The 20,475-nt window shown below is 47.8% G+C and overlaps 2 protein-coding genes across 5 annotated transcripts in view; one reads left to right on the forward strand and one right to left on the reverse strand.

The window, feature by feature from the left end:
- The window catches only part of LOC135189355 (cytochrome c oxidase assembly factor 1 homolog), a 72,628-nt gene extending 64,232 nt beyond the window's left edge, over positions 1-8,396 (forward strand). Inside the window, exons 2-5 of one of the 3 annotated variants that reach the window (XM_064169610.1) lie at positions 944-1,061; positions 1,865-2,016; positions 4,254-4,330; positions 8,070-8,396. In XM_064169610.1, coding sequence (XP_064025680.1) covers positions 944-1,061; positions 1,865-2,016; positions 4,254-4,330; positions 8,070-8,166 — 444 coding nt within the window. In that variant the 3' untranslated portion in view covers positions 8,167-8,396. Of the gene's footprint in view, positions 1-943; positions 1,062-1,864; positions 2,017-4,253; positions 4,331-8,049 lie in introns of all 3 variants that reach the window. The other 2 variants (XM_064169612.1, XM_064169611.1) reach the window with 2 other exon arrangements.
- Positions 8,397-16,098: 7,702 nt separating this feature from the next.
- The window catches only part of STK17A (serine/threonine kinase 17a), a 42,015-nt gene continuing 37,638 nt past the window's right edge, over positions 16,099-20,475 (reverse strand). For both annotated transcript variants that reach the window (XM_064169538.1, XM_064169537.1), the window contains one exon: positions 16,099-20,205. In XM_064169538.1, coding sequence (XP_064025608.1) covers positions 19,872-20,205 — 334 coding nt within the window. In that variant the 3' untranslated portion in view covers positions 16,099-19,871. The remainder of the gene's footprint in view (positions 20,206-20,475) is intronic.

The following is a 20,475-nucleotide window of genomic DNA, read 5'->3' on the forward strand; positions in this document are numbered from 1 at the left end:
CCAGCCTCACAGCTCTGTGCTGTGTGGTGGTCACCAATGGACAGCTACTTATAGTAACCAGACATTGATATATAGCCATTTACTGCAATTGTCCTCCATATGCCAACTCCACACCAGCCAATCCACTGTGCTGTTGTTACTGCTGGACCATTAACTCTAACGGTGCTTTGTGCCTCCCTGCTAAAGCATGCATGAGTGGAGCTTCAGCTTCACAGGATCACAGGATGTTAGGGGTTGGAAGGGACCCAAGGAGATAAATGAGTCCAACCACCCTGCCAGAGCAGGACAATGCTATCTAACACAGATCACAGAGGAACACATCCAGACAGGCCTTGAAAGGCTCCAGAGAAGGAGACCCCACAACCTCTCTGGGGAGGCTGTTCCAGTGCTCTGGGACCCTTACAGTAAGGAAGTTCCTCCTTGTGTTGAAGCAAAACCTCTTTTGCTGCAACTTGCACCCATTGCTCCTTGTCCTATCCCAGGAAGCAGTGAGCAGAGCCTGTCCCCCTGCTCCTGGCCAGCCATCAGATACTTCTAAACATTGATCAAATCCCCTCTAAGTCTTCTCCAGACAAAAAAGCCCCAGGTCCCTCAGCCTCTCCTCATAAGCCATGCCCTCCTGTCCCTCATCATCCTCATAGCCCTCCGCTGGGCCCTCTCCAGCAGACCCCTTTCCCTCTTACACTGGGGAGCCCAAAACTGAACACACTACTCGAGGTCTCAGCAGGGCAGAGTAGAGGGAGAGGAGAACCTCCCTTGATCTGCTGGACACACTCCTCCTTATACACCCCAGGATCCCATTGGCCTTCTTGGCCACAAGGGCACATTGCTGTGCCATGGGTAACTTGTTAGCCACCAGGACCCTCAGGTCCCTCTCCACAGAGCTGCTCTCCAGCAGATCACCTCCCAGCCTGTACTGGTGCAGTTTATTATTCCTCCTGAGATGCAGGACTCTGCACTTGCCCTTGTTGAATTTCATCTGGCTCCTCTGTGCCCTGCTCTCCAATCTTGGCTGCCCCTTGAAAAGCTCTGTCAAGACCACAGCAAGAGCTTTCACAGCAGTAAGTTTCTGTCTCACAGCAATGTCTACAAAATGCTTTCCATTCTTAAAGTATTTTCTGCTTCTCCTTTAAGAAAAAACCCACACAACCCAAACTTAAAAATCAATTGAATTACATCCAGAACATTTCCAGAAATGGACCTTTTATTACACATACCCCCCCTCTTTGGGTTTTTTTTGATCCCTTCTAGGTGAGGTGCAAACAGCTGAAGAGCAGGAGACACCACTATGAGCTGAACTGTTTCACAGGATCATAGGATGTTAGGGGTTGGAAGAGACCTCTGGAGATCGAGTCCAACGCCCCTGCCAGAGCAGGACCATCCAGTCTAGCACAGGTTGCACAGGAACACATCCAGACAGGGCTGGAAAGTCTCCAAAGAGGAGACTCCACAACCTTTCTGGGGAGCCTGTCCCAGTGCTCTGTGACCCTTACAGTCAAGAAGTTCTTCCTCATGTTGAGGTGGAACTTCCTGTGCTTCAGTTTATATCCACTGCTCCTTGTCCTATCCCAGTGCATAGTTTGGAACAGGCTATGTCCAGAGCTCTCTTCACTTAACTGAGCTGAATAACATTACAATTCAGCACTGCTTCTTGGATCTAAGGATGTCTTTCCTCCTTTCTCCCAGTCACAGAATGGTAGGATTGGAAGGGACTTTTGAAGACCACATAGTCTCACCCTCCCACCATATTTCTCCTAATTAATACTTTTGGACTGCGTTTTTTAGGAAGGTTAAGTAACCTGGAGGAAATATCTTCTGTTTACTTTAGTGGACAGTCTCCTCACTACCATTTCTTCTCATCTAGAAAGCTTTGCCAGGACCCAGTATTACCAGCAAGCTCTGGAGCACCTGCACAGCAGCCCTGACGCCCTGGAAGCTCTGGGTGCACCCCCGCTCAAGGTTCACAACATTCGGCTGACAGATGGCAGCAATCGAGTGGACACAGAGAGAGCACAGGTAGTGCTGAGGGTGTCACAAGGTGGCCTGCCAAAGTATCCAGTGACAGGAGATCTACTGGGGGTGGGGGGATTCAGCAGATCACAAGTCACTGGGGAGCACTGGAAGGCAGTAGGATGCTCTGGCAGTTGATCTGGAAGAGGGACAGGTTTCCAGAGCGTACATCTAAACTGTAATGTGAGGGACTGGGAACAGCAAGAGCAGCATCTTCACGTTGTGCTATATGGGCACATCACAGAATGACTCCCAAGCCACTCAGTCCCCCTCCTGCTATTGTGAGACAGAAAATAATTGTCACAGAATCTTTTTTTTTTGTTAAACCTTTAGGGTCATTCATTATGAGTTTACCAAGTCTGGTGCTAAGCTATGTCCCTTGGCACTACATCTCTGCCTCTTTTCAACACCTCCAGAGATGGGGAATGAACTACCTCCACGGGCAGCCTGTACCAGTCTTTGAGAACCTTTTCAGGGAAGAATTTTCTTCCCATGTCCAACCTAAACCTCCCCTGTTGCCACCTGAGGCCATTTCCTCCTGCCCTGTGTCACTCATCAATAGGGAGAAGAGACCAACCCCCACCTCGCTCCAACCTCCTGTCAGGTATTTGCAGAAAGAACAGCAGCTGCCTTCCTTTTCCCCATGGATGCATCCCACAGCAGTTTTGGACAGAGATGTACAGGCACGTGTGAGCTGTGCTGTGGAACAGCACAAATGGTGCTGTTCTGAAATGCATCTGCAAGCCTGTGCCATGGAGGACAGCTGCCTGGCACTGGCCCGAGAGCTGGGGTTACACAGTGGCTGGAGAACACCATGCTGGGTGCTGAAGCGTTGCACAAGGCTGCCTTGTGTCAGCCCAGAGCTCACAAACACAAGTTCACTTCCACTCTGAGTTCTCTGACAAGGATTTTGCATCAGTGTTTTCAGCCCTTGATGCAGGACTGGACTGGCTGCCCTTCCCCATTTTTGCTGCTGATGCAAAATGTTGCTAAGTGACACCTCCAGGTCCCTCAATGAGGGATCTTGTCACATATGAATCATTTTGTGCCTCCTAGTGAGTGGTTTAGAGTCCAAGGTCCCAGGCAAGGGCATTAAGGAATGGGACAGATGGCACACTGAAGGAGAGAGACTGTCAGGGCAAGAAAAATCCATCTCTAAGCAACTCACATAAAATTGCACTTTCTGTCCTGCTCCAGCCAAGCTTCACTCACATGGCACTAGGTGGGCCAAAACATTGCCCTGTTTCCCAGGTTTTAGAGATTCTACCAGGAAGCATATCTAAGGTACACATTCCCCCCCCCCTCCCCCCCCCTCCACTCTCTTTTGCTAATTGAAGAGAAGAGAACCTGTCCTACTGATGTTTGCCTATGTCACTGTGCAGGAATGCTGGTGGCTTGGGTGACTCATGGTGAAGTCAAACCCTGCCTTCTGCCAACCCTACCCAAGACACAAACCAGCAACTTTCTTCTCTGCTTTTTCATGCTCCAGAAGATTCATGTTCTCATGAAATACACAGCTTCATCATCATTAGTGATCATATCATAGACTCATTGACTGACTCTGCAGCATTCCCAGCTCCTGGGCCTGTTGGAGAACCCCTGGCATTTTCTCTTGGTGGTTGCATTCCCACTGGCAGATACTACACCTGAGACATTTCTTCTCTTCAGACAGTCAGCTGTGGTTACTCCTGCCACTCCTGGCATTTTTTGCTCAACAGCTGAGTGGTAGAATTTGTGATTTCAAGAAAAAAAAATAAATCATGGAGTCATTTAGGTTAGGAAGCACCTCTAAGGCCATCAGTCCCAACACCACCGTGCTCACTAAACCATTGAAGGTCTCACTCTCAAACCACTGAACTTCTCAACTGCCTTGATACATTGTGGGGCTGTTCTACAGAGGCTCTCAATCTCCAGGCTTGCTGTGGTTATAAGGAGCTTTAACAGCGCAGGTCACCTCTGCATCACCATGCACTTTTGGAAGGGAAAGGTGATTGCTCATAAATATTTCAGGAAGCAAGTGGTTTTCCCTGGAGGTTGCAGCTGCAACACAGCAAATTCTTTCAGCAGAGGGAGATTAGTGTGTGGCAGAGCAACACACACAACAGCTGCCAGGAAAACCTGGGGGGACTCTGAAATACAGTGAAGAATTAAAACAGAGTTTAGAGGAAGATGGTAAGCCTTTGCAGAAGGAGTAAGTGTCCATTTCATAACAGGCTTCATTGAGTCCTCTTCTACGTTTGCAGATAAAATTACCAGTGTCTGGAGCAAAATCAGCAGGGTATCTGCACATTAACTCCCAGATGGATCACTCCCAGCAGCGGTGAGTACTGGAGGAGAAACGTATGCACACAGGGAGAGAAGTGGCAGGAGAAAAGGCTGGAGCAGGATATTTGCTCTAGGCATCCGTGTTGCTGAGCTCAGGCACAAAGAAGCAGCAGAAACAACTGTCTGATGGTCTTGTGAAAGGCAATTACCACAGTCACAACAAAAGAAAGTTAGCTGAGGAATACTCTGAACCCATCCCTCTGCACACAAGGCCTTAATTCGTGTGAAATGTGCCCTGCAAACTATAGCTCAGGACAGAATCATAGAATGGGACCTCAAAGGTCATCTAGTTCCAACTCCCTTCTATAGGCAGGGACACCTCTCACTAGACCAGTCTGCTCAAGACCTCATCCACCCTGGCCTTGAACATCCCCAGGAAGGGAGCATCCAAAACTTACCTGGACAACCTGTGCCAGTGTCTCACCACCCTCACTGTAAAGAACTCTTTCTTAACATCTAGTTTGAATCTCCCCTCTGCCAGTTTAAACCCATTACTCCCCATCCTGTCATTACAAGACCATTACAAGATATTACAAGTCCCTCCTCAGCCTTCCTGTAGGCCTGCTTCAGATACTGGAAGGCCACTACAAGGTCTCCTCAAAGCCTTCTCTTTTCCAGGCTGAAGAGCCCCAACTGTCATAGCCTGTCCTCATTGCAGAGCTGCTCCAGCTCTCTGATCATCTTCATAGCCCTCCTCTGGATTAGCTCCAACAGTTCCATGTTCTTCTTGTACACAAACACTTTTCCTGAGCCAAGGTCCTCTCCCAGCCCTGCTCCCCAGGGAGGTGCCAGCCCATTGCACAGCAGCCCCAACTCCACTCCAGTGTTATATACTGCAGTAGGGGAACGATGTAGCCTCTCAACGTGAGCTAAAAATCAGACAGAACAGGTTTTTTACCAAGGTATCCATTAAACAGAGCCCTCAGTGATAAAAAAAGTGCTGGAGCAGAGAGATTATAGCAGAAGGATGCCCAGATTCCACTTCACTTAGTAGCAGCCTCCCATTTTTGTCATGATGAAGCCTGAACACCTCCCTTGTCAAGCATGAGCAGATTTCCAGATCTGAGCAAAGGATTATTCCATGAATGCTGTGCTGCCATTCAGTGAGACCTGAACAGGCTGGGGGGTTGGACAGGAAAAAATTGAATGAAATTCAACAAGGGCAAGTGTAGAGTCTTGCACCTGGGAAAGAACAACCCCAGGGACCAGTATAGGTTGGGGAATGACCTGTTGGGAGGCAGCAAAGGGGAAAAGGTTTTGGAGGTCCTAGTTGATGAGAGGTTGACCATCAGCCAGCAATGTGCTCTCGTGGCCAGGAGAGGCGATGCCATTCTGGGGTGTATTAGAAGGGCTGTGGTGAGTACATCAAGAGAGGTTCTCTTCCCCCTCTACTCTGCCCTGGTGAGGCCACATCTGGAGAACTGTGTCCAGTTCTGAGCCCCCCAGTTCAAGAGGGACATAAAACTGCTTGAGAGTGTCCAGCACAGTGTCACAAAGAAAATGAAGGGAACGGAACATCTCTGTTATGAGGAGAGCCTGAGGGAGCTGGGGCTGTGCTGCTTGGAAAAGAGGAGACTGAGAGGTGACCTCATCAGTGTTTACATATATGTAAAGGGTGAGTGCCAGGAGGCTGGAGCCAGGCTCTGCTGGGTGATGGCCAGTGACGTGACAAGGGGCAATGAATGGAAGCTGAGGCATAGGAAGTTTCATTTAAACATGAGCAGTATTTCTTTCCCTGTGAGGGTGACAGAGGACTGGAGCAGGCTGCCCAGGGCAGTTGTGGAGTCTCCCTCTCTGGAGAGATTTAAAACCCACTCGGATGTGTTCCTGTGTGATCTGGTATAGGAGAACCTACTCTGGCAGGGGAGCTGGACCAGATGAGCTTTTGAGGTTCCTTCCAGCCCCTGACATCCTGTGATTCTGTGATTCAAAGTCCACCTTCCATTGCAGAAGAGGCAATTTGGAGACACAAAGCTCCTCACATATCTCACAAAGCTCCCACATTGTCGCTGGAGTTGTTAAGCACTTCTGTTCCCTCTATTTAGAAAAGCCAAGCTACAACACTTTTCCTTGGCTGTTGAGGACCATATGGTGATATTTTCTTGTCATAAATAGATGAGCACAATTTACTGGATTTCTCTTCAAATAGCTACAGGAAGTAAGGTGTAAAATGACATAAAGAAGGCACTAGGCTGGGACTTGAGAGATTGGGCCAGGTATGGCCTCCTCCCTCGTGAGCAGAGATGTCCCAGAGGTATGCATCCACCATTCTTGCACACTACACTTCTCTGTGGCCTGGCCTCTCCTCACTCGTTCTTATTCCCTCCTCACAGATGGAGGGGAATAACTGTTCCTTGCCATTTCACAGTATCACACAGTATCCCAGTATCATCAGGGTTGGAAGAGACCTCACAGATCATCAAGTCCAACCCTTTACCACAGAGCTCAAGGCTAGACCATGGCACCAAGTGCCACGTCCAAAGCTATTGTGAGGATAACTGAGCTTGCAAGATAAGCTATGGCAGTACTTGAAGTGTGTGCATCTCTCTCAGGTTTGGTCTAAAATGAGCTCATCCTGCATTTCTGAAAGCTTAAGACTGAGAGGAGAAAAAAAAAAACACAGCAAAAAACAAACCCAAACACCTAACCAAAAACATTTCCTGTGCAAGGGCTTGTGGCAGACATATCTGTCACACTCCAGCATCTCCACCTACATGCAGCCTTCTGTGCATAGCTCCACTTGGAGCTAGGCAGGACTTGGTGTTACAGAATCATAGAATTATTTTGGTTGGAAAAGACATCTAACATTGAGTCCAGCTGTTGACTCCACACCACCATGCCCCAAAGTACTATCTCTACATGTTTCTTTGAACACCCCTGGGGATGGTGACTCCCCCACCTCCCAGGGCAGCCTGTTCCAATGCCTGATCACTCTTGCAGGAAAGATGTTTTTCACAATAGACAGCCTAAACCTCCCCTGCTGCAACCTGAGGCCATTTTCTCTTGTTCTATCACTTGATGCTAGGGAGAAGAGACCAACCTCCCCCTCGCTCTAATCTCCTTTCAGGGAGTTGTAGAGAGCAATGAGGTCTCCCCTCAGCCTTCTTTTATGCAGACTGAACAATACCAATTCCCTCAGGTCTTTTCCAACCAAAACAATTCTGTGATTCCCATCTGGAAAGCAGTGCGAGTAGTGTCACAGAAGTGGGTTTGGAACAGAAGGAAGGAAGGAAAAGGCTCCCCTTTAGTCTCTAACAAATGCAGTTTTCCCTTCTCTGAGCAACCACTGTGGTACCCTGCTGGGGTTTCAGCAGTCACATTGAGCGATCACACAGTGTTCCAACTCCTCCAAGCCAGGATAATTCCTTAGCAACACGGTCTGGCTCCAAGGCTGGAGAGGAGCCGAGCAAGGAATGCACCCGCAGGATGGAGAGAAAGGCAGGCAGCGGGTCGGGGGAGGAATGTCCTATCTAAAAATAGCTGGCAGGGTTTGATTTGAGTCCTAACAAACAAGAGCACACAACCCAGACCTTTGAATCCGGGCTGTGCTGTCAGGGAACACAGCTTTCAGGGGCTGGCGTTCACAAACCAGGTTTTAAAACACAGGAGAAGAATTTAAGAGCAGCGAATGCAGGGAACGGTTTGTTTCTCTCTGCCGGCTGTTTCTACGCTGGCTTCGCTACTACATTCAAGGCGACTGAAGCCCGTTAAAAGCCTCTGTTGGTTTGTGGCAGCTGGTGCCTTCAGGATGTCACCTTGAAGCTGCAGGACGGTCGGAGCGTTGCCGTGTACCGCTCCCCTGCGGGCAGCGCTGCCGTGCGGGAAGGCTGAGCAGGCGAAGCAGCTGCGCCTCCGGCTCCCGCTGAGCCATTCATCGATCGCGCCCTGCTGCGCCCCCGCAGCCCCAAGGTTGGCACCAGCGACAGCCTCGCTTAAGGAGCTGCTCGCAAGACAGTGTCTTCTCCGAGACAGACCTCATCGTTGTCACGACGGTAATGTCTTCCTTTTGCTGGGTTAGTGGTGTGCTCACCAGAAGCCTGAAATAAATGCCTTGCAAAAGAGCTGCTGTTTCAGAGTCGTGTGCTGGCTGTGCTGGCAGCATGGATGTGAAATCAACGAGCTTAACTGCCAGGGAGAACGGAGCTGGTTTACGATGGCAGAACAAAGGCAGGACAGTCGGGCTGCTCTGTCATTACTAGAAGATTAAGTCGGCTTCTCAAAGCTGCTTCAGTTTCCACCCCCACCCCCATTTCTCAACAAGGTGCAACCTAAAGCAGGAAGGACAATTACAGAATCAACCAGTTTGGAAGAGACCTCCAAGGTCATCCAGTCCAACCTAGCACTCAGCCCTAGCCAATCAACCAGACCATGGCACTAAGTGCCTCATCCAGGCTTCTCTTGAACACCCCCAGGGATAGCGACTCCACCACCTCCCTGGGCAGCCCATTCCAATGCCAATCACTCTCTCTGGCAACAACTTCCTCCTAACATCCAGCCTAGACCTCCCCTGGCACAACTTGAGACTGTGTCCCCTTGTTCTGTTGCTGGTTGCCTGGCAGAAGAGACCAACCCCACCTGGCTACAACCTCCCTTCAGGTAGCTGCAGACAGCAATGAGCTCTGCCCTGAGCCTCCTCTTCTACAGGCTGCACACCCCCAGCTCCTTCACTCTCTCCTCACAGGGCTGTGCTCCAGGCCCCTCACCAGCTTCATTGCCCTTCTCTGGACACCTTCCAGTATCTCAACATCTCTCTTGAATTGAGGAAGTGAAGCTCAGCAGCAGCCCCTTCCACTCCCAATGAATGTCACCTGTCAGTCAGGTGGATTTACACCCTCACAGTTGTCATTAAAAAGCTCATGAGAGAGCTGAGGCCACTCATCATAACTTAATTCCAGGAAGAGACTTGCTACTCATGCTGCAAGTTAGTCAGAAGAAGCCACTGCTTTCCAGCATCACCCCACATGACAGCAGGAGATCATGTTTAGTTCGGGGGAGGAAGCACTCAGGAGGTGCAGAATGGCTAAAACACTGCTGTGGTTCACTCTGGCTGCAGAGGAGATTTTGGTTGGTCCTTGGTTCTGTCAATCAGGTAGAGAATTGCCTGTCAACAGACACCCTCCCCACCTCAAACTGACAAAAGTCAAACCCAATTCCCTCCTCTCCCTTTGCCCTCACACCAAGCATTGCAAAGCTTAAGGCACAGGCTGATGCACTGAAGAGACACTAGTAACTGTCCTGCTCTCATACCTTGAAGTAACCTGTTAGTTAGTAACTTGAAGTAAGAAGGTCCAGAAGATTATTGTGGATTTAAGCAGAGCAACTGAATCAAGCTGAAGCTGGGGAAAGCCCAGAGCTTACACCACTCCATTCCCTCCCAAGGCATCTTTGACAAAATGTTTTAGAAGGAAACAACACACCTCAGCTGTAGTCTGGAATCATGAAGAGCTGCCAGGGTAAACAGCACTTGTGAGACCTAATCCTACCCATATGAATGCCCAGCATGCCAGGGAAGGTTTGGGATGAGTCAAGGAGAGGCAGCCACTTGGTTTTACCAAACAAAACACAGACCACATGATATAATCCCATTAGCCCTGCAGTACTGCAGCCCACCTACCAAGAATACAAGCTGGGAGGTATGGAGATCTGCAGCCACCCAGCATCTGAGAGATTGCTCAGTTCTGGCCTTTGGTCACTGAAGAAGTTTGGTGGGGAATTAAACAGTTGGCAAGGGAAAGTCAAATCAACCACTTCACATCCATCAGCCATCACTTCTCCTGAGCTACAGTTTTGACTCAGTAATGATCATCAAAGAAGTTGTGGCTGTGGAAATCAACCCCAGCCTATGCAGCCCCTCTCTAGCCCGTGCTAGGAGCATCTGGCCCATGCTGCCATTCACCTGCCCTTTGTCATGGCTGTCAGCTCAGAAAGCCTGGGATCTGCAGTAGGTCCAGGAAACTTGGCCACAGCCACCTCAACCAACAACACACTTGCTCGCCACCCTCCCATCTCTTGAGCAGCACACACAATAGCCTTGGTCTGGTGTCACCAACTGCTGTATCACAGTACCATCACTCAGCTCTGATCCTGCTTGTCCCAGGCCTGAGGGACAGATCCCCACACACACCTCACCAGCAGCACTAGAAACTTTATTGCTTTGCTTGAAGGAGGAGACAGAACTTGCAAAGAAGTTGCATCTCTCACCTTCCCCCTAAAGACCTAGCAGAGCACTCTGTTACCTCTGAGCACTCGTGGTCATCCTAACCATCCCACAGGGTGAACAAAGCCCTGAGACTGGGCTGTAGCATCAGAGCATACCAGTATTGCTCTGAACTGAATCTTTAAACCTGGAGAAGGAAGAAAGCCATGGGAGAAGGTGGAAGCCAACAAATCAGTGGACGAGGCAAGAGTACAATCACATTCAAATCCCAGCTTTTGTTTTACTACCTAACAGTCAGCAAACACAAAGCACCTTGCCTCTTGACCTTGAAGAGCCTCAGAAGCCACTTCCTCTCCATGTTTGAGCACATGTTCAAAAGGAGAGAAAAAAAGTCCAAAACCCAGCAAGTTGGTGTGTTCAGTGCCAAGCTGCTTTCAGTTTGGGGCCCCCCAGTTCAAGAGGGACATAGAACTGCTTGAGTCCAGTGCAGAGCCACAAAGATGATCAAGGGAATGGAACCTCTCTGTTACAAGGAGAGCCTGAGAGAGCTGAGGCTGTGCTGCTTGGAGAAGAGGAGGCTGAGAGGTGACCTCATCAGTGTTTATGAATATGTGCAGGGTAAGTGCCAGGAGGCTGGAGCCAGGCTCTGCTGGGTGCTGCCCAGTGACAGGATAAGAGGCAAGGAATGGAAGATGAGGCATAGGAAGTTTCATTTAAACATGAAAAGAATTTTTTTACCTTGTGAGGGTGACAGAGGACTGGAGCAGGCTGCCCAGGGAGCTTGTGGAGTCTCCCTCTCTGGAGATATTCAGAACTCACCTTGATGTGTTTCTGTGTGATCAGGCATAGGAGATCCTGCTCTGGCAGAGGGGGTTGAAGTGGGTGACCTTCTGAAGTCCCTTCCAGCCACTGAGATTCTGCTTTGGCCATGTGGCTCCCATTAAATACATCACAGCCCACAGGTGCAGCAGAAGCAGCCATGTCAGGACAAGAGGGAGAGCAAAGGTCTCAGAACCACCAGCAGCTGCTGAAAGCCTAAATAACTTCAAGAGGACACCTGGGCACCCCTCTTCCCCTTGCAGCTTATTTTCTAAGGAACACTGGAGTAGATCAGATTGTGTTTAACCTCATTAGGTCATTGAAGCACCAATTCATTACGACTATGTTGTGTTGCATGTACCTAACAGCAGCCTGGACAGTAACTTCTTTTTTATTGAGAAAATACTCATCTTTTGCTAAAAGACCCCAAACTCCCCAGCTGAACTCCTGTAGAAAGCCATTCTTTTTAACCACAGAGCAGATAAGGGTAGGAGGAGCCTCTGGAAGATCATTAGGCCAATTGCCTCACTCACAGCAGGAGCTTCTGGAGCAGGTTGCCTGGGACTGCGTCTAAGTGAGGTTTTGAAGATCACCAAAGATGGGGACTCCACAAACTCTGGACAAGCTACATTGGTGTTCAACCACTCTCACAGCAAAAGCAGCTTTTCCTTATGTTTGTAGAACACCAGAATTTCCTCTGTTTGTGTGTGCCTCTTGTCCTGCCACTGGGCATCATTCACTGAGAAGAACCTGAACCCATTGTCTGTACACTTCCTCCCCGAGTACTTGTACACAGTGATAAGATCCCTCCCTAATTCTTCTCTTCTCCAGGCTGACAATTCCAGGGCTCTCAGCCTTCTGACAAGTGCTGCAATCCTTTAATCATCTTAATCATTTTCAGTATGTGAAATAATTTCTTTTAAACAGGCTAGAAAATCTGCATAGTTCCTCTTCCAGTTGCTGGTGTGGTTGAAACCACCGTAGCCTTCATGACCTCTGCTGGATTACATGGTTGTTTCTTAGTCTCTAGTTTGAGTTTAATAGCTTCTGCCAGGCCAACATCACCCTGAAGGAAACTATCAAGGCAGCAGGCTGTTCAGGGCAAGAACTTAATTTGCAAATGAAGAACAACAAACACTGCTTAGCAGACTGCTGCTTGCACCTGCCTGACTTGAATTCAACCAGCAAGCAGAGGATGTATGCAAGCAGAGGATGTATGCAACCAGAAGATGTATACAACCAGATGTTTTCAAAGCAGTGGCTTAAGAAAGGCTAAGTGGGCTGATGGGTTCTCTTTTGAGTTGATTTCTCCAGGTGGTAGTATGGTTTTGTCCAACTTCTGGGCCTGTCAATTCAATTCCTGGCCTGGGCAGCTTGTCTGACATTGCATAGGGACTGGCAGTCATTTGGATCCACCACCCATCTAGAGATGAGAGTGCACCCAGTTCTTCCATGACATTTGCCTGGATCTTATCTGCACAGTTTCCTCTGTGTTGAGCAAAACAGAATCACAGAATCAGTCAGGGTTGGAAGGAACCACAAGGATCATCTATTTCCAACCCCCCTGCCATGGGCAGGGACACCTCACACTAGATCAGTTTGTATAGAGCCTCATCCAGCCTGGCCTTAAACACCTCCAGGGATGGGGTCTCAACCAGGGAAGTCCCTGGGCAACCCATTCCAGGGCCTCACCACCCTCATGCTGAAGAACTTCTTTCCAACATCCAGTCTGAATCTACCCATTTCTAGCTTTGTTCCATTCCCTCCAGTCTTATCACTAAGAAGTCCCTCCCCAGCTTTCTTGAAGGTCCCCTTAAGATACTGAAAGGCCGCAATAAGGTAACCTTGGAGCCTTCTCCTCTCCAGACTGAACAGCCCCAACTCCCTCAGTCTCTCCTCATAGGAGAGGTGCTCCAGGCCTCTGATCACCCTTCTTTAGACACCTTCCAGCACATCCATATCCCTCTTGTAATGGGGGCTCCAGGATTGGATGCAGCACTCCAGGTGGGCTCTCACCAGTGTGGAGCACAGGGGAAGGATCCCTTCCTTTGACCTGCTGGCCACACTTCTCTTGCTGTTCCAAAGTTCCCTGCAGCAGGGCCCACAGCAGTTCTGTGATGAAGACCTGACACATTCTTGATGCTGCTTTGGAAGGCACATGACACTGGCCAGATATCTTTGGTTGTTTTGGGGTAACACCAAGCATATAGAAGTACTGGAATCCCAATGTTTCTTGACCAGTCTAGTTGCAGCTCCTGTTATATGGCTTTCCTAGAAGATTTAGAAGTGAGCACCTTTACTGATTAACTTCAGAGAGCCAGCCAGCCTTTGCTCTCTGTGCTTGCTGAGGCTCAGGACAAGAGCTTCTACCCAGCACCCAGACCAGCTGGCTCTCACAGGGTACCACAGGAAGGTGCTACCCCAGTGGCTGTGGGGATTAGCTAAAAGGCACTTGTGGAACTCTGTCTGCTGGAACTGCACATCAGCTGCTGGGGCGTGTAGATTTCAACACCTCACCAGCTTCACTGTGAATCTGGCAGCACAGCAAGCAAAGACTCAATGCAATTCTGGTCTCTGTGTTTACAGGAATAAAGATAATCCCTTCAAGTAGTTAAGTTCCCCTTCCCTTCCTAATTTTGCAGCAACTGTTGTGAACCCAGCTCTCTGCTTCCAAACCTTTTCTTACTTCAGAGATTTTTATCACACCCATATGGACTTCCCCCCACCCCTGTTTTAAAGCTTTTATGAAACCCAAACTGTTTTACTTTTACAAAGCTGTAGGGTTACCAGCTGTCTTGTAACAGGAGCAGTTGATGCAGTGAAGCAGTGTCAGAGGAGGAAATGCCTTTGCACAGAAGAGGAAATAGTTTTCTCACCCAGCATCTAGTTAACTTCCCCACAGGAAGTTGCATCAGGCAGATAACACAGTTGTGGACACCTTGGAGTGCACCTTTTAGGGGGAGTACAACAGTGAAAGTTTCCCTGTTTAACATCTTTATCAAGTCTGCAGATGACTCCAATTTGGATGAGAGTGTTAATCTGGTTGAAGATAGGAAAGCTCTGCAGAGGGATCTGGACAGGTTAGTTGGATGGCCTGAGGTCAGTGGGATGAAGTTTAACAAGACCAATTGTTGGGTCCTGCACTTGGGTCACGACAGCTTCAAGCAGGCTTGGGGCAGAGTGGCTGGAAAGCAGCCCGGTGGAAAAGGATCGGTGGTGCCTGCTGAAGATGAGCCAGCACGTGCCCAGTTGGCAAAGAAGGGCAACAACATCCTGGCTTGGAACAGCAATAGTGTGGCCAACAGGAGTAGGGAAGTGATTGTGCCCCTGTACTCTGCCCTGGTGAGGCCACAGTTTGAGTGCTGTGGCACCACAGTATAAGAAAGACATTGAGGTCCTGAAGAGCATCCAGAGAAAAGCGATGAAGCTGGTGAGGGGTTTAGAGGGCACGTTGTATGAGGAGTGGCTGAGGGAGCAGGGATTGGTTAGTCAGCAGAAGACTAAGGGGAGATCTTACTGCTCTCTACAACTGTCTGAAAGGAGGTTGGAGTGAGGCTGGTCTCTTCTCCCAAGTAACTAACAATAGGATGAGAGGAAATGGCCTTAAGCTGTGCCAGGGGAACTTTAGGTTGGATATTAGGAAAAATATCTTTCCTATGAAAGGGTCAGACATTGGAACAGGCTGCCCAGGGAGGTGATGGAGTCACCATCTCTGGAGGTGTTTTAGAAGCATACAGATTGTGATGCTTAATGATGTAATTAGTGGTCATGGTAGCTGGGTTATGGTTGGACTCAGTGCTCTTAAAGGCCTTTTTCAACATTAATGATGCTATGATTTCAGCCTGATTTGTTAAATCTGGAATCATGCTGATCTGCATCTGCTCCATCCTGTCCTGGATACACAGACACCTTACTTGAAATGGCAGTGAGTGGTGCACACATCCCATTCTCCCCACCCCACATCTTCAGGCAGGTCATTGTCCACCTGCCAGACATCTAAAGTCACAGTCCTAAGTTTGATGTCAGTATGTTTCTAGCTTTAGTATACACCAAGGAAAAAAATATACCACAACCAATCAACCCAGGAGGATTTATGTGGATGTGACTGTTTTAGTTGGGGTGCTGAAGGACATGGTTTAGCACCAGACTTGGAAGAGTTAGAGAACGGTTGGACTTGATGATCCTAAAGGTCTCTTCCAACCAAAATGAGGCTATGATTCTGTAGTTCTATTTATCAGCCCAAATGACACCTTAGTGCAACACCTGGAAAGGCTGTGTCATGAAGGGCAGTGCAAGAACACAGCTTTGGAGTGGAAAAGATTATTGGTGCATTTTGTACTTGCTGCACAAATTGTGTGATGCAGAAAGGCAGAAAGGCAGTAATCCTCTATGGGGGTGTTGAGAAAAAGCACCTTACAGAAGGCCTTAGAGAAAAGCAAGGACATCACAACAAGAGACCCCATCTAACATGTTACCACCTGGCTTTGACAATGTAGTTTTAGCCACTACTCCGAGTCCAGTGTGAGAGTGTGCAGACTCCAACCACAGAAGTGTTTCAGGTGCAGTAGTTTGCAGTGCAGTGCTGTGCTTTAGCTCTAACTCTAGCATTGATCCCAATCCTCACACAGCTTTCCTGCATCAGACAAACCAGTGCCACTTTGGGAACTTGGTTTCAAATCAGTAATGTTACCTTGAAGGCAGCAGCTGAGGGTTTCTTTTTCTTTAAACAAAAAAAATCTGCTTTAAAGTAGTTGCCAATGCCTGAAGGACAAAAGACTCAGCAACAGTTCAGAAAACAAAACGTGTTTTATTGGCAAACTCCTGTAACAGCAAACACCTTGTCAGAAGTACAACAAACTGGCACTAGTTCTATAAAATGTTGAACTGTCTTCCAGGCATAGCAACCTGGAACATCTGAGAAAGCTCTTAAACCATGATCCCATGCAAGGCTGACCTTCCTTCCTGGCCCCTGCCAGCATCAGCGGTGAAGAACAGGCAGTTCATTTGCATTTGCATTTCCTACCTAAGAGCTCTCCAGCTTCACCCAGGAGATTGCAAGCTGGAATCCACCCTTTTGTATTTAGAGCCCTTCAGGTAAAAAGTGTAGGAAATGGAACAAACCCAAAGTCAAATTTAGCTTTGGACCAAAACATGCAAAGGGATTATTTTCTAGAACTTTTAGTTCAATGGCTGAACTTTACAGCCTCTTGCTTAGAGATGAACATAGCAAAAGGAGATAAGGCTTTGATTTCAACCAGATGGTTGCTGTTTATTCCAACAACTGTAACGAGAGACAAAGACCTGGACCTGCCCTGCCTAGGCAGAGTTCACGTCTTGCATCAGAACCACAGCAATACCAGCCCTGTAGCAAGCTCCAAGAACATCTGCACTTCTATTCTATTCAGCTTCCTGCACTGAGCAAACAGCAGTCATCCTCCCAGCAGAAGCCCAGCCTGCAGCGTGGGGACAGGCAGCACTGACCACAAGGTCTGAGGATCTGACTTGGTCTCTGTAACCACCCCTACCCCACAAACACTTGAAGGCAGGAGCAGCTTTTTTCAGGTAACTGCATGTGTCCCTGCACTCCCCCAGCTGCAGGAAGCCAGCTCTGCTTCACAAGGCAAGCAATTTGCTCCCAGCTCTGCCTCACTAGTAACCGAGCCTCTCAGACCCTCCCCAGCCCCTTTCTGCAACACAGGGTAAGAATGCCTCATTCACAGCTCCAGCCTCCCTCAGAGTGGAACAGAAACAGCTTCCATCTGAGGGACTGGCTGAGAGTCCTGCAGCAAAGCACTAGAGAAGATTTTTCCCATCCTAGGGCCAGTCTCTTCTGCCTTGTTTATAATTTATACTATTAAACTTTCACAACTTTATACAACTTCTTAACAACGTTAGAAAAACACTGTACAGAACCACCTTAAGGCACAAAAAGTTAAAAGCAGAAACACAGCCCACTGGACACCTCAAAGCAGCCATTGCAGAAGCTGGCTTTGTAGTTAAGTAAGTTCATTTATACAGTTTAGCTTCACTGTCATACATTAAAGCCAGTAACTATAGGAGCAGATGCATGCTGCTCAGCATCTGCTCGCTCTCATTAGTAGCAGTCTCCATTTGAGACCTGATCTGTGGTTATAAATAGGAATTCAGTTAGATCTGTGCCCCTCAAATGATTTGCTGTGTGGACCCATGAGGTATTACACATTTAGGTGTGTAGATATGGCAGCCTTGTTCTGTAAGGGTGGGATGTGAGCTTCGAGCTCAGTGCTTTGCTCAAGCTTGTAAAAGCAAGGAAGTGTGGAAGTCAAAAGAGACCTCAAAACAGCAGTGACAGAAGGTGGCAGAAATTGTCATCTTGCACAAAGTTTTGTAAAGTCATGTCCCCTCAGCCAAGGAATTGTCTTGGGCAAATGAGTGAGCAGGAAAAGAAAGATGCCTCTTCAATAGTACTGTCATGCCTAAAAATTGTCTGAAGCAGATCACACAGCTACCCTGCTGGCTCAAAGGTTTTTGTTTGACTTCTCCTGGTGGCCAGCCAGAGCTATCCAAGGAAATCTTGCATGGCATGTCTGCATTACAATATAAACCATGTCCAAACTCAGTTAGGAGTACTGGTGATATCTCCTCATATGAAGGTCTTTAATGAGCAAGAAGCTGCCCTACCTATGTGAGTATCTAAGAAGGAAGAAGCTCAACAGAACGGCTTAATTTAGGTTAAGTTTGTCTGCTGTGGCTTCAATTGAAGGCAACCAGACCCCTGGCAATGAATCCTTATTGAAATGCTCATTGCTCCACTCAGTGTCACACTGCTTTTTGTTCAGTTCTCTTCTGGTGCTTCCTCTCCCACCCTTACAGCAATGCTAATGAGATCACCCCAGCACTGCTTGTGTTACTGACAGGCCATTTTCCTTGTGTAATATTAGCACAGAGCATTGAACTCCTGGTCACTAACAAGAGTAAGAACATCCTTGGTACAGTTGAAATTAGAAAGCCTGCAGCAGCAACATGGAAAACCAGAAAAACTAGCTTAAGGAGTTTCTACTCATTGCTTTATGGCAAGAAAAGGTTGTCAGGGTTTATTATAGAGGAACAGCACAAGGAAACCAAATAAATAGTTGAATAGTTAACAGTAGGCAATATAATAGTACTAAACTTCAATTACATAAACTTTGGAACAGCATCAATATGAAAGAGTTCTTAGAAAACCAGGGCTCAGTCTGAGATCCTCAGACCTGTACATTGTAAAAACCAGTCAATTTTTATGCCCAGTTAGTCCCAGCTTTGTCCTCTGATGGACTGTGTCCATTCAGAGCTACGACCCACCCACAGAGCCCCACCCTGCCCCATCATACATGTGCTGGTTTTCCAAGTGTCTAAGGAAGAGTGATTAGAAAGCACGAGGTGCAAGCTGTGCTTCATCATTTCAGAGGAAGCAGTATCTTCTTCCTCATCTCATAGCTGTATTGAACAGGGTTATGCAATTTAGCCTAGGGTTGCTTCTTTCTTCTTTAAAGCAGTTGTTAGAGGAGCAAAAAGGCAGCAGAAATGACTTCGTGCTCCCAGTAAAAGCCCAGTGGGACCTGGGGGAGGTGGAATGAAGGGCTGATTTATCTTTAGTTGGACAAACTGATTAAACATGAAGTCAGTAGAGAGAACTTCAATAACTTCAGTAGAGCTACATCAGCCCCTGTGTCATTCTTTTTTTCCACTCATCAGCGCTGCACAGTCACACTGAGCTGGATTCTATTTGCACATCTCACCCAACGTGGGGAAGGTGTCAGCAATCTCTGCTGGCTCTCAGGGGTGACTCGCTTAGGCAAACTCATCACCCTCTGGAGAAGGGCAGTGCTGTGCTCCCCCAGCAGGGCTGCACTGTGCCCCCACACGAAGCAGCAGCACTCCTGTAATCACTCCCTAATACAGATTTTTCTTTACCCTTGGGATGTGTGCAGCTCTTGCTAGAGAAGCACAGCTTACTGTTTGGCTGTAGACTGCAGGAGCCCGAGTCTTTGACAAGGAAACACATCCACAGTATAGCTCTGAAAACTCTGCCCAACCAGCTGATCAAATTCTCCTCTAGTACAACTTTTAGATCAGTAGATTAGTTCCACTGAAGTCAGGAGTGCTAAAAGGTGTTGAAGAAAAACACCAGCACTGTATATTTGCATTAAATGCCACAACGTACCCTAAAATTACCCACTTGACATCTGTCGCTGAAACACTTCCAATGTCAACTTCTCCAGAACACTGAAAACAAACAACAACAACGACAAAAAAAACCCACCTTTGCCATCAAGCAACATCAATAACAACAAAATAATCCAGAAAGAAAAACGACAAACAAAAAGAAGCTTTTAATCTTTGCTAAATTCCTGCTTGAAATCTTGCTTATCTGCTCCACGAAATTAAAACCTTGGCACTTTCTCCTTGGATGCCATTTCTCGACATCTTCTTTTCTCTAGAACATTTATTGCATATCAGAAATTTGCTTGGCTAGGATTTTTTTTTGTTTGTTTAGTAGAAAACACTGCCTTCCAGTTACAGCTATGAAGCTCCCCACAGTTCAGTATATGAATTCTCCTGGTATTTCTTGCAGTAATGGCTCCTCAAATTTGAATCGCTTGGAAATGGCTTTCTGCTCCGTTACTTTCTCTTTTTCTGACTGCCTACATTGTCCCAGGGTGTATGAAGCCACTACAATTAGTTCTTCTGTCACTATTGATTCTTCCTCTTCAGTCTTCTCAGCATCTACTGATTTTTCAGAGGCAGAACCTGCATCTTTCTGAGCAGTATCACTGGTCTCCCCTTCCGGACTCTTACTCCAGGCCCTGCAAGCGGGATGATCGCTTTGTTCTAACCATGGGTGTTGAAGACATTCTTCAGCAGTTGCCCGGTCCCTGGAGAGGAAGGAAAGACTTAAAATAAGTATCTACATGAATTTGACATCCAGTAGCTGGCAGAAGGAAGCCAAACAGCTTATTCCAAGGGTATGATTATATTAAAGACAGACTGCTAGACCAGCGGCACAAGGAGATGGAATGCTAACGCTGGAAATAAAGGAGTTCATAGGTCCTTAAATATCAGTTTAAGCTTCTGTGTTGGCAATCAACTTTCAAAGTTGAGAGAAAGGAAATTACTAACACTTGCAGACCATCAGAATCCGTAAG

Source organism: Pogoniulus pusillus, chromosome 32 (genome assembly GCF_015220805.1).
Source record: "Pogoniulus pusillus isolate bPogPus1 chromosome 32, bPogPus1.pri, whole genome shotgun sequence".
Lineage (NCBI taxonomy): Eukaryota > Metazoa > Chordata > Aves > Piciformes > Lybiidae > Pogoniulus > Pogoniulus pusillus.